At 38.6% G+C, this 13,975-nt stretch overlaps 1 protein-coding gene across 3 annotated transcripts in view; it reads left to right on the top strand.

Moving 5' to 3' along the window:
• Positions 1-13,975, top strand: part of CPNE4 (copine 4) — a 226,791-nt gene that overhangs the window by 112,862 nt on the left and 99,954 nt on the right. For all 3 annotated transcript variants that reach the window (XM_027659449.1, XM_027659448.1, XM_027659447.1), the window contains exon 3: positions 2,735-2,914. In XM_027659449.1, the coding sequence (XP_027515250.1) occupies positions 2,735-2,914 (180 nt within the window). The remainder of the gene's footprint in view (positions 1-2,734; positions 2,915-13,975) is intronic.

Raw genomic sequence — 13,975 nt, 5'->3', positions numbered from 1 at the left:
CCTTTTAAGTGTCTGCAGCACTGTAGATCATGACCTCTTTGATGTTTATCAGCATGAACTGCACATAGCAATGGTATTCTCACCAGTTTTCATTAAGGTTTCATGCTCATCCAGCATTTCTAAAGAGAATATTAAGGCTTTACAGTTGAGTATGAGAGCAGTAATACTCAAGAAAGAACAGCCTCCAATATGTGACAGAAGTCAAACAGAGATTATACCTTATGTTTGTATAGCATCTTCTAACCTAGAGTGTTCCATGACAGTTAGGGAATTTATTGAACTGTTCCATTCACCACTGCTTCTTCATCATGAGTCACTCTAGCTGGTTATCAGAGCTTAGCCCTGCTGCACAGTATCAAAGAGGGGAAATGGAGCCAGGCTTCCCATGCTGAGGAAGCCTTCCAGACTTTCTAGCCAAGTAGGGTAACTATGAAATACACTGACAAAGCAGACTGGAGACAAGGTAGACTAATAGAGTTAATGCTATTGTGTGGTGCTGACAGCTGAGAATTTTATATTGCTTGTGGAGCTGTTGGCATTGCTTCTTTCAATATACATTTTTCTCACATAATCCCATGCTGTGACATGCTTGATGTATCATCTCAGTAATGTGGAAAAACTGGGGAAATTCAGTGAAATGGCTATATTTTACGACGGTGTCTGTCAAAGGAAAGAAATCAGTCAATCACAGGCTGGAAAAAGCAAGCAATGTCTTATCGCTATGTGAGAGTGAAATTCTTAATGTCCCTTTGTGCAGACCTGTGCCTCCATTTTCAGGTGCTTCACTCCCCTGAACAGTCACGTATTTAACCTGCATTGGGCACAAGTGTAAATCATGCAGTATTTCACAGTGGAGAACCCTTTCCCCATATTCCAGCAGCAAGGAAGAGCTGAGGTGAAATAATAACAGAAACTTCAGTTACTGCCTGAGGAGATCTGCTGTACCAATGAAACAATTAAAATGATACCATAACTGTATATACAATTACAAGGAACGAGTTTAGGAGACTGCTGTGGCTATGAAGGAAGATCTAAAATTGATTGTTTAAGTGTTTGGATTATTGGGTCTGCTGATGCACTAGTTCGTGAGATGACCACTCTTCTGCAAACGAATCAAATCTCTTTCTGCTTAGAAGAGATCTCAGGGACATCCCATTGAACTGGTTAGTCATCTGAAATAAGAAAAATTTCATGTTGTAGCAGTAAGAGTGATTTGAAGTCATACTGATTGCAAGTGGAGATAACAAAATTTTTTTGAGATAGACCAGCATCTGAATGAACGTAGCTGGTATCTTTTCTCACCTTATGTTATGTTCTTATTATGCTTTGCATCACTGCTGTCAAAACCATCATATTTAGCTAGTCTAAGTAAAGAGATTAAGAATTGAATTTGTAAGTACGGCTGTTTTCATTTTTGTGGTGGTCTCACCTTGACACAGTCAGAGCACATTGACACAGCTATGCGAGAAGACAGCAATGGTAGCACTGGTTTGCATCTGTTTAGTGACTGGTAGCATCTGTTTGATGATTAGCTAAAGGATTTCAGCTGTCAGAGCTGTCAATCTGACACCTTTGATGAGCACTAAAATAAGTCTGTGCTACCAAGAACTGTTCATTTTTTCCCATGCTTTTGATTTGCTTGACTCTTTGTGTCCTTGCCGATAACTACTAGCAAGGCTAATGCATTATAAACTCTGAAAAGTGAAGAAAGCAGCTGTCATTTTTTGCACAACAGATGTTCCTGATCAGGAATCAGACAAAGGATCTCATCACTCCTCCTCTGAGCAATTTAATTTGCCTGTTCCATGGTGCACCAGCCACCTCTTTCATTTCAGGATCAGTTCCTTTAATCTTACAGAATTATTAAGTTTTTTTCTGTGCCAAGGCAAAAAGAGTGGAAAAAAGGAAATTGCTTCATTGCTTACGGTGTCACCAATGATGCATCATAATGAAAGGTAGCAAAGGCCTACTTCAAAAATAGGAAACCCAAGTACTACATTTTAAGAGAACTAGAAAGTACTCTATGAGCACTTTTTTTAAGAAATAACAATATAGAATTGATGGTATTTCTTTAGCAGTTTTAAGGCTCAGAGTTAGGTAAAAGCAGTATATAATCCATCAGATTCTTGTGATGCAACTTAGGGGGATGAAAAAAATTGATGTATTCTATAAGAAAAGTTGTTGCTGTGAATCCTGTTCTGCACTCCTTAATCATGTATGTTGTCCAAAATGAGTAATTACTGGGGGCTTTGCTTGCTTTTCCATTTAGTTTGGTAAAACTATCGCGTTGCTGCTGTTTTGTACTGATGGATGGGTACTGCTGGAGATGTTAAATTTATAGTTATTCTACAGCTTATTTCCCAGTTATTAGTCTAGCACAGAACAGTCATTTTGCCTATGCACAGCTCCCGACTTGCCACCAGATTGATCCAGTATGTGCCTGAGGTGGGGCAATTGTTGCTCACCCTGCAAAGGAGGCTGCTCACTGTGCCCCGTGTTCCTACCAATATCTGCCAAAGGCTTGCTGGAAGGGCGAGGCGAGGGGAATTGGCCTTACCTTGTGTTGGTGGCCAGCCCTGCACAGAAATGGCAACTGCTGCTGACAATGCAAACAGTAGTATCTGTGGCCACAGTCACAGCTGTCAGTCTTGATAAAAGCGGAAAGTGTATTTGAGAAGCTTCTGGTCGTCCGTCACTGAGAATCCACTCATATGACCTCATTTTGATTTGGCAGGTTGACAGGACAGAAGTGATTCGGACCTGTATAAATCCTGTCTTCTCCAAGCTGTTCACAGTGGACTTCTATTTTGAAGAAGTGCAGCGACTGCGGTTTGAAGTGCATGACATTAGCAGCAACCACAATGGGCTGAAGGAAGCGGATTTTCTTGGTGGCATGGAGTGCACTCTTGGACAAGTAGGTATTGCTGCCATTTTCTGCCCTTGACCCTCTTCTTTTGTATATATATTAAATATATTGCTTTGGTAAATGACTGATGGGTGAGGTTTTTCATTCGTGACGAAATTCTTAATTGATGCTTTGAACAGGATAATTAAGAACTTCTGGTGGTTTGATTTACTGCTGTAGTACAGCTTCAAGTGAGCCAGTGCTTACAGAAAACAGAGCATCAGTGGTTGGCTCTGGACAGTAAAAACCCATGCTCATTAGACTGGTGTTGGAAAATAGACTGATTTGGGAGAAAGTCACTGTTCCTAACGTTACATGGGATTTAGCAAGTTTCAAGTCCAAGGAACACTTAAAAATACCATTTATTCACAGAGGGTAGTGCCTGGTGTTGTGGCAAATAGAGAAATAGGGTTGGATTCATTTCTCTGACTTTCAGTCATCCTGAAGTTAGGTGTCTAGACTAAGTTACTCTTCTGATTTCCATCTTTAATTCAGTGGAGAGAAACAGACAGTTCCAACAGTTAATTCGTTCTACCTGAGAGAGCCATCACAGATTAGGATAAATTGTCTTCAGGAGATACCTGTCTTTCCTCATCAGTTGTTGGGAGAGTCTAGACAGCTGGTTTAGGATAGATACCTAACTTTTTAAATTACTAAGTCTAGAGGTGAGAAGTCCTACTCACAGTATTGATATTTAGAGGTCATCAGAGCCAGGTCTGTAGTGAGTTCCCATACTGCTGACTTGTAGCACACTACAGTGTCCCAGATATCACAGTTTATTTCTAACTGGCAGCATTTTTGTCATGTAGTGTTTCATAACACAGATTTCTGCTTTGTCCATAATCTCAATGCCAAGGATGGTCTCAGTTTCACTGAACTGAGTGTAAATTTGCTCTCCGCGCCCTCCGTCACACAATCTCCAGCTTGTGTGATGAGAGCAGGCAGTGCTTTTGTTTAGGTTATGCTTCCCAGTGCTTCCACAGAAGTTTGTATTCTGAACATAGTAGTTTGTCATGGAAGATGCTGCAAAGCTTTTGTTTCCTGTTTTCTCACCTCTTGTTGTTCCTACCTCAGCCTCACCGCACATGAATCACTGATTTTTTTTTCCCAGAGCTATTGGGCAAATGCTGAATGAGGAAAAGCTCTCCTAGTGAGAGAAATAGTATGAAATATATGCATTTACTAAATTGAAAGCTCAATATGAAGATGTTGGTATTTGGGGTATTTACAGTGCTCTGTAAAGTCTGTTCCTTTTGACAGAATTCTTGTGCCTTAATGAAAATAAGCTATCCTATAAGACCAAAGAGAATGGAAAACAAAGAAAAATGTTATTATAATGTTCTTCTCTCTTAATTGGCTTGAAAATGAAGGGAGGAAAAAATGTCGTTACTTCTGCCTGTAGCATAAATGTCTTTATAATGATTTGATCTCTATAAATAGCACACAGCTGGGTTGGTTGCAGTGTAATTCTAGTGGTAACCAAGCAAAAATAATAACAGTGTGAATTCTATTCACAGTAATGTAGCCTGGAGGACTCTGATCTCATATTAAACCTTTTTTGTGGTGTTCCTTCCCCTCCTTTTCTAGTTTATTACCTTTATATGATTCCTCAACTGATATAAAAATAGTAACACTGGAATTGTCATCCAAGTAAAGCCAGCATTGAAAATCCTACAGCATAGTCTGTACATACAGAGCTTATGCTCATGGTTAGCTGCTTGGTGTAATTACAGCATATTTTTTTCATTATCATAATAGAGCCATGGCTTTTCTTGAGATAAATTTGACATAAATGTGTTGTTCTACATCATTCTAATGCCTGAATAAAACAGGATTTTATGTCAAAGTGCCTCTAAATTCACTTTCCCAGTTCAAGTAGGCCTTATCTGAGACATCAAGGAAGGCTGTTGATTTTTGGGCATAGTCTGAAAAACTGACTCCCCTCCCACCTCTCCGTAAGTGCCAACTTCTACGCTCTCTTCTAGGTAATAATTGATCTATAAGAGATTCACTGCTACCTGTACCTGTTTATAGATCATCACTTAGATATGAAGTAAACGTACATGTTTGCCCAAATCATGTAATACTCTTACCTAAAACAAAATTAATAGGAATAATAAATGCTGGGAAAGGCAATAGCGTAGTTATAAAGTAAGTGGACAGAGAGAGGAGTGAGTTTTCTTTCTTCTGATCTAAATCTTACATGTAACCTACCAAATGGGTACAAGTGTGTTGGAAATTTGGGGTCTTGGGTGCAAACAATGAAGAAATGCATTAGTTTGGAAGGTGTCAGTAATCTCCTCCCAAATACTCAAATATTTGAGTATACTGTGTTCCAAGAGAGTGATAGCAGCAGTGACTTGTAGGCTGTTAGATCCTGAACCAATACACTCTGATGACATCCCACTACATGTGCAACAAGATTTAGTCCTATTGCTCTTGCCATGACAATTCAATTCTGTGCCTCTACTCGTAAATACTGTGGTTCAAAGCATCCTAGCATGCAGTCAGTTATACCTGAATGTGAAGAATAAATGCATTGACAGGCATTTCCTATACCACAGCATTTAAACACGATAGAATAAATGTTTGTGGATAGATACCTGCTGGGTATAATTAGGAAAACGTCAGTGTCCTAAATAGAGACATTTCCTTGAAGTGGTTTATCTTGTCCATCATGTTCAAAAGTTGCCTTTTCAAATAAAACAATAGGTGATTATCTCTTGAAGGGTTTGACAGGAGGAGGTTTGGTGTGAGGTGTGTGGGGGAACCTTTTTTGTGTGTTTTTAAGTACTAAAAGTCTGTTCCACTCAGAAAGGCTCTTTCTGCATTCCAGTTTTCCAGCTTCTTGAGTTTCCTGGTAATGTGCAGGTTGGGAGAACATTAACAAATATGTTCTGTATAGTCGGAATGACAGCCAGATCAAAAAAGCCCTAAAATATTACAGAAGGTAGTAAAGTTGAAAATGCAGACAAATTTTCCTCGGTTAGTAGCAAAATCTTAAAATAATGGTCTGCAATTATAAGTTGTTTATAAAATGAAGTTTCTTAAGGAACTTTACATTAAGAAATGTACCATACTCCAAGCAATTAAGCTGACTGTGCTGTATTGCTTAAGTAAAGTGGTGTTGTTAAAAGGTAGGCTAAAGCGCATAACTAAAACCTATACATTTAAAAAATATTATTTTCCATCTTAGAGTTAATTTCTGAGTAACTGCATAAAACTAATATCTAATAATACTGGTTTTAGCAATTAAGTTGTACAGTCATACGGTAGCTATTTAAGCAAGGAAATTTTAATGTGTTGTTCTTGTAACCTCACAAAGATTATTCTTAATTGGAAGCATATTTGTGAAATTAGATTCCTAGAATCCTGGAAGAGTCTTGGTTGGAAGGGGTCTTAAAGACCATCTAATGTGTTAGTGCCTTAATATGTTCCGAGCTTCTAAAGCTCCCTTATTGGAATTGTTTGGTTTCATATTCCATAAAATTTACAGAACATTAAAATTGCATCATTTAGTACAGTAAGGGCTCAAACTTTCTAATAGCCGAAGTTAACTACTTAACCACACAGGAATGAAGTGTCAGGAGGATGGCTTAGAAAGAGTTTTTCCTCTCAAGTTTCACCCTGAAGTTTTAATCTATTCTTTAAGAACTCACAAAAATTATTTCAATGAATAAACATTTTCTGATGAGAACTAAACAAACTTGTGTTGCCAAGACATTCTTGATTACTGCTCAGCTGCGCCTGCAATGTCATTAAATTATGGGAACCAGTAAAGTTGTGATTTCTTAAATGCTGTGAACCACCCCAGCTTTGTGGGCTGGGTTATTCTCTGTGACATATTCTGTCAGCATAACCTTTGTGGCTTTTCTTTCAGTACTTACCACAGCTAGTCTTTGCCATTTTCAGATTCAGGATTCTGTTCCTTGTTTAGTTTCTTTTAATTCACAGATGTGTTAAAATGTTGTTACTCCCTTACTTGCTCAACTAGTAGCAGAAGAAAACCGCAGAGTTGTAAATTTTTTCCTGTCAAGAACCTTTTCAAGTATTATTTTGAGATTTAATATTACCCATACACACACTTGTGTACAAATTAGATTGGAAATCTTCCTTCTCAGTAATGAGTATAATTGTTTCTTGTGTGCTTTTGATAATGTATGCCATTAGCAGATTATGCACTTGAAAATGCTGACTGATTATTAGTTCAGTTTCAGCAACTGCAAATCTCCTTGCTCTTGAATTAGAGAAAGGCTAAAAGATCCATGATTGCACCTGAATTAATTAAACTGAAGTAGTCTGTATGAGAATATTTGTTTAATAGACTGTCAACTGCTTCTGTGCAAAAGACATAGGACCAGTTTTTTTCAAAGTATTTGAATTCCTAAATCTCATTAGGTGTCTGTATGCCTCCTTAGGCATCTGGGTACCTTTAAATACTTGGCCTTTGATCTCCTCCAAATGAAGTTGCTCTATTCATTAGTGGGATGAATAGTGTGCTTTGTCAGATGTGAATGTCATTTTCTACCAGGGCTGACTCAGAGCAGAAGCAACTCATGAATGCAGCACTCTCCCTAACCTTACCAACCCTTTCAACACATCAGTTATCCCCAGAAAACTCGTGGTTTGCCACTGCAGCCTCTCTGAAGCTGTAAGATTTTCAGTTCTAGATGAATTTTACCAATGTTAATGGAATTACTTGTACAGTTTGTACTGCTTTGTTTTTACATGCTTTATCTTTTTGTATGAATTACTGTAGCTTTAGAAAAATCTTTTAAAATTTAGTTTGCTATTATAATGAGTTATTATTATGACTAATTCTAAAGGGGCTGCTACTCTGCATACTAATTAAATTCAATGACTTTTTATGCTATTGATAAGCTATTTCCTGTAATAACATTAAGCCTCTTGTAATAGAGATATCTTTTTTTCTCAGTCTTCTGTTTCAATTGACTCTTTTCAGGTTCAGGTTTCACAAAGACAGGGAGAGGTATAATTCAGCTGTAAATAGCCTGTGAACTGAACAGCACTGTTGTGAACAAAAGAAATCTTGGAGAGGGGTGTGCAGTACAGAAAGAATCGTATGTAGAGAGAGGATGATTATAACACTAAAACTGGCTCTACCAAGAAACAGGAATTCTGTGAGCAGTTAGAATGAAAATTCCTTGTCTATAGACCTGTGCATTTGAACTAGTTCTCTTGAAGGGATTTCTTGGTATCTGTGACTCATCCCCCAAACCTTTTTTCCATGAGACTGAACTAAGGTCACTGGCATTTACGTACTATCTGGTCTCTCTTCATGTTGAAATGTGCTTGATGCATCTGTGACTAACTGCCACCGTTCATGAAAAACATTAGGTGGGTTCAAAAGCAGCTGGGGGATAGATAGCAAGATAAACACGAGCACATTAGAGTTGCACAAATCTTGCTTTGTCAAAAAACAGGCTAAGGATGAATGCGTGAAGAACGAGAGAGAGTTTTTACACTGTGAGCCAGAGCTACTTCAGTTCTTCTGCCTATGGTTAAATTGGTCTTTTATTATTTACCTACATGGGTGGAATGTCATTAAGGTCTAATATTTTATCTGTGAGTGTTTAGAGGCTTACAGTATTTGACTTGAATGGATTATAGTAAGAGTGCACTAATATTTTAATTTACAGAGCTCCAAGATTCATTTGATAAACGTTAACTCTCCAATCATTTGTCTAGTCACTCTGGCTGTATCATTCTACTTAGAGCAATATCATGAAAGTATTGCAGTCCTTCATTTGGGAGACCTCGTAGCTGTGAAAAAGGTGCTTTAAGGGTTGTACTTACTTCTATGTTAAAAGGGGAGGCCTTAAGAGAGTACATAGCATAACTGGTAAATACATTTGATATGGTTATGTCCTGAGTTTTAGATGCCACAGAATCCTTCTCTTCCTATGCATCAAGGATAAAAATGATTTTTCTGAGCACAGTCAAGTAATTTTAATTGTATATTTTAAAATCTCTGCCCCAGCTTGGCCAGATAGCAAATGCTTGTCAAGAAAGGAACAGAACTCAGATAAAAGATGTTTTAGGTTAGGCCAACTCTGCATTTTAGCACCTTCAGTAGCAAACAATTAAATAAGCTGTAACTTCAGGAGGCTCTGGAAATCTTACTCAAGCCAACTATTGCTTTAGAAAGGCAGGTTGCTGTACAATGCTGAGCAGTCTGAAACTGGAGGCTGAAGTTTCACAAGTACCTGTCTCACTTTTTGAATCCACGGAATGCACAACACGGTACAAGCAAAAATACCACAACCTAAGGGATTGAAAGACCAAATATAGTAGTTCCTCCCAAAGAAGGCTTGAATAGCATTCATTCTCTCTCTGCAAGCAGTGGGGTGCAAAGAGGATGACGGTAAGGTAGAGACAGACATCTTTTAAAGTTGGTTTGAAGTCTTTACTTTTTCAATAGCTGTTAGTTAATTTAACTGGAGAAGGACAACTGACACTGTATTAGAGGAATTTGAAGAATCCCTAATGTTTGTTCATTTTTCTAAACTGAGAAAAATAAAATGAAAATATGGAAGGCTGATGTAAGGTTGAAGACTCAGTCTTGTCAGTTTGGGGTATTAACTGAGCCCATCTTCAGACACTAAATCGTAATTAAAAATTGAGGCCAAATGCTTGGAAAAGACAGCTTTGGGGCACAGAGTTAGCCCTTGCTTGAGGTTTAAGGAGAGAGGAGGAAGCAGATCTGTGGTACTGTGAACTGTAAATCATTATATCACAGAGAAATGCAGTTTGGGTAGAAAGGGCTTCCAAGCTGGCCTGACAAATGCCAGCACAGGGATGTGTACACACTGCTGTAAACAAAGTAGCACCATGTTTAAAAAAAGATACTGATAACTGAGTGAAATATGCCACTTGGGAAGCACATGTAGAGTGTGAGCAAAAAAAAGAGATGAGAAGATTAGCTCAGAGAGGTTCAGTAGATGATCAATAGTTAGTATCACAGCTAAAGATGGGTGGATTAGCAGTCCAAAAGCAACTGGAGCGTTCACGATGTTTAAGCTGAGCACTGGTGCACGAGCTAACATGATGCCAAAACTATGGACAAGCCTGAGAGCTTACAGTGGTCATTATACATCTAGAGAGGTAGTTCAACTGCAATTTGGAAAGATACAAATTGAAGTAGTGCCCAGGGTAGGAGGGGAAGGTAATGCTTCGTGGCAGTTAGGGACACGGACTTTGCATGATGCTGAAAACAAAGACATTTATTAATTATTTCAGCAGGCTTTTTATACCTTTTACACAATAGGCTGCAATTGTTCATTTAGGTTGTGAGTCCTTGCTGCTAGCTACAATATTATAATATTTTTACCTATTAGCAACATTAGTTCCTTTCATCCTTTGTTCAAGTTCCTCTTTCTGCCCTAGGGAACTGCTCCTCCTTACTTTTTCCATGGCTTCCTTCCCACCAGGGTAACAATGTCCATTTCTTGCTGTTTTCCCATATTAGAAATCCCTACAATGCTTGTTGAGTTAGAAACCATATTAAGCCACAGAGCTCATCAGGGTTCAACATCCACTGGAGCACACTTAGATGTCTAGTGAAGAATTTGGAGATTTTTGGAAAGTGTGCTGGTTTTAACTGGGTTTTGACTGGGATAGAGTTAATTTTTTTAATAGTAGCTTGAATGGAGCTCTGTTTTGGATTCGTGCTGAGAAGAATGTTGATAATACAGGGATGTTTTTGTTATTGCTGAGCAGTATTTACACAGAGTCAAGACATTTCCCACCTCTCATTCCCCGCCACCAGGGAGTGGGCTGGGGTGCACAAGAATTTGTGAGGGGATACAACTGAGACAGCTGACCCCCACTGACCAAAGGGATATTCCATACCACATACAGTGTCATGTTGAGCCTATAAAACTGGTGGAAGAAAAAGGAAGGGATGAGGTTCGGAATGATGGTGTTTTGTCTTCCCAAGTAACTGTTACATGTGATGGAGCCCTGCTTTCCTGCAGGTGACTGAACTCCTGACTGCTTTACCTACTAAACTGTCTTTGTCTTAACCCAGGAGTTTTTTTTTCACTTTTAATCTTCTGATTCTCTCCCCCGTCTCACTGCGATGGAGTAAACGAGTGACTGCATGAGGCTTAGATGCTGGCTGGGGTTCAACCACAACTTAAGGCTTGGTGAAAGTTTCAAGAGAGACTTTTTTTTTTTGAAAGAGTATGATTGCTACTTTTCTTTCCTTAATATATCAACGTGGCTCTAAGGCATACTGTCTGGTGGGAGATTGCTTCTCCAGGCACTTGAATGCATCTTATCATGAAGATTCAATCTCTCTAAAAGGCATTTGGATCAAGGGAAAAATGCTACTAAAATGTAACTTGGTGCTCTTTGCAGTCCTGGAGAGAGTTAGGTTGGCTAGAAGGCTAGAAGGAAGTTAAGCAACTGTGCAAGTCCATATAACACGAATAATGCATATGGGAGAGAAATTAACATAGAAGTGCTAGGAAATGAAAGCTGCTTGTCTGGCATTCCAGCTGGCAAGGAAGAGATACAAAGAATTCTTCAAGTTGTGTACTGTGGAGGGAAATTTGTGCTTAATCTGACTGTCTAAATAGCCAAATTTGGGGTTCCTGTAAGAAAGTCCAATATGCAGAAGAGGCCAGTCCCAGTAAAGAATTTGAGACACTTGACCTCTGTCACCTTGCAAAACCGAATCAATGCTTTTCAAATAATTTGGTTAAAAAGCTATATTGAAATCTTCTTGTTAGCTTGATTTATGAACATTGGGAATTCTGTATGATATTACTGAAACTCATCCCTGTATTTGGTTAAGAAAGGACCACATAGAGAAATATATTTTAAAAGTTTCTTAAACAAGCCAGGTAAAATGGGTCATTACATTTCACAGCTCATCTTACACAGTGCTGATTAGTCACGACTCAGGCATAGGAGAGAGCAAACCTTCATCAGAGTCCTTGTCTCTGAGTCACTGCTGAGCAGTGCATGGTACACAGCTGGTGTCAGCACCTTGGTACTTTTATCGAGAGCCTTGCATCTGTTTATACTTTTAAAAAAATAATTAAAAAAGCAAAGCATCTTTTGTATATTCTAAATTGGAAATAAGATCAAATGGTGATGTGAATACAGATTTCATTACAGCAACATTGAGCATCTGTCCAGACCTGTCCTTAACCTATATAGGCTTGCCTGTAATAAGGCAAATTAAGATGATCTTTAAGGGAATTTCCCACCCCCATCTTACCACAGATCTGACAGCCCTAGCAACACAGATCAGAAAACTAATCAAGATGATGTTCTGTTGCAATGATTGCATATTTGGTAAATAGGAATAACTTAATGTGCACATCCTTCTTCTCAGAAACAGAGCAGCGGCTTTTACATTCTGTTCTATTTCCACACCTTGCAAACATATTCAGTATGATATGTTTTATTGGACATGTGGCACTCTTAGACCAGAACTGGGTAGTAGTTTATATGTGTCTGTAGCTGCAAATAAACTTCACTTCTCTTAGTCTCACCTCTGAAATCTCTGAGGCCTTATTTTAAGAGCCCCACACTGAGCACCAAAAAGGACTGCTGTGGTTTAACCCCAGCTGTCAACTAAACAGCATGCAGCCACTTGCTCACACCCACCTTGCCCTGTCCCTGCCCCAGTGGGGAAGAGAATCAGAAAAAAAAGGTAAACATTATGGATTAAGATAAGAAAAGTTTAATAATTAAAAAAAATAAGATATTATTACGATAATATTAGATGTAATTAAAAGGAGAGAAAGAGAAAAATAAAACCCAAGAGAAACAGGAGATGCATAATACAATTGCCCACCACCTGCTGACTGATGCCCATCCCATTTCTTAGCAGTGATTGACAGCTCTCAGCCAACTCTTCCCAGTTTATATAGGGAAATGTTCTATGGTATGAAGTATCATACTCTGTATACAAGGTGTTCTATGGTATGAAATATCATTGTGGCAAGTTCAAGTCAGCTGACCTGGCTAGCCTCCCTCCTGGTTTTTTGTGCTTCTCCTCAGTGGCAAAGCGTGGCAAACTGAAAATTCCTTGATTTAGGGTAAGCACTACTTAGCAACAACCAAAACATCGGGTTTTTATCAACATTATTCTCATACTGAATCCAAAACACAGTGCTATACCAGATACTAAGAAGAAAAGTAACTATTCCATCCTCAACTAGGACAGGTTTCTACATCCATTTGTTCACTGATTGGTCATGTTTCTAATAAAATGTTCATGAAAATGCATGTTCTGGAAATTTAATGAGGTTTACTAGGGCTGAACTGGATTCTACCATTTGTGTTTTAGAAAGAACTTCTACACATCACTTTTGGACAAAACCCTTTTTTCCCTGAAGCTGAAGTTTTAATTTGCGAGTTTTTGAAATCGGAGTCACAAAGACTCCTGACAAATGAAAGACCTGTAGTAAATTAAATTCTTGTAAGACATCTTGCCAGTTCAGCCATCACTGTAACTCTGAACTTAGATTATTGCTTCCTAGCCCTCAAGTTATCGTTGTTTAGTACTTGCTCTCTGCCAATCAGGTCAGAAAATGCTTTTTGTGACAATGTTCAGAAGAAGTTTTACATTGATACATTAACAAATAATATGATAGATAATTGATGGCTTCCATAGAAATGGTTCTTTTAACAAGGAGACCTGGTCTGTACAGTGCATGAACAAAAACAGCAATTTACTGCTACTGCTACTGCTTCCTTGTCAGTTTTTGCAATGACAGTTTGAGGCAACAATGTTGGCACATTGTTGCCAGATGGAGGATTCATTTTACTGGCCACTTAATTAACAACTGGTAAATGATTGCACCCAAATACACATATTTACATGTGCAGAGTGCTTACTGTGTCACAGTGATGCTAATGGCTTAGAGAGTGTGTGTTATTAATGCGGTCTACTAATGAGAATGTCAGAATAAATTATCTTCTCTGGAACTGCAAGCCATCTATCTGCCACCTGCATAGGAACTCCTGAGCTTCAGCCTCTGTCTCTTCAAAGCTGTGACCCTTTTGAAAGCTGCAAAGGGAGCTGTAAAA

The sequence above is a fragment of the Corapipo altera genome, unplaced genomic scaffold, assembly GCF_003945725.1.
Source record: "Corapipo altera isolate COAL_440 unplaced genomic scaffold, ASM394572v1 44b, whole genome shotgun sequence".
Lineage (NCBI taxonomy): Eukaryota > Metazoa > Chordata > Aves > Passeriformes > Pipridae > Corapipo > Corapipo altera.
The sequence above is the reverse complement of the archived record's forward strand: the minus strand, read 5'-3'. Positions and strand labels throughout refer to the sequence as shown.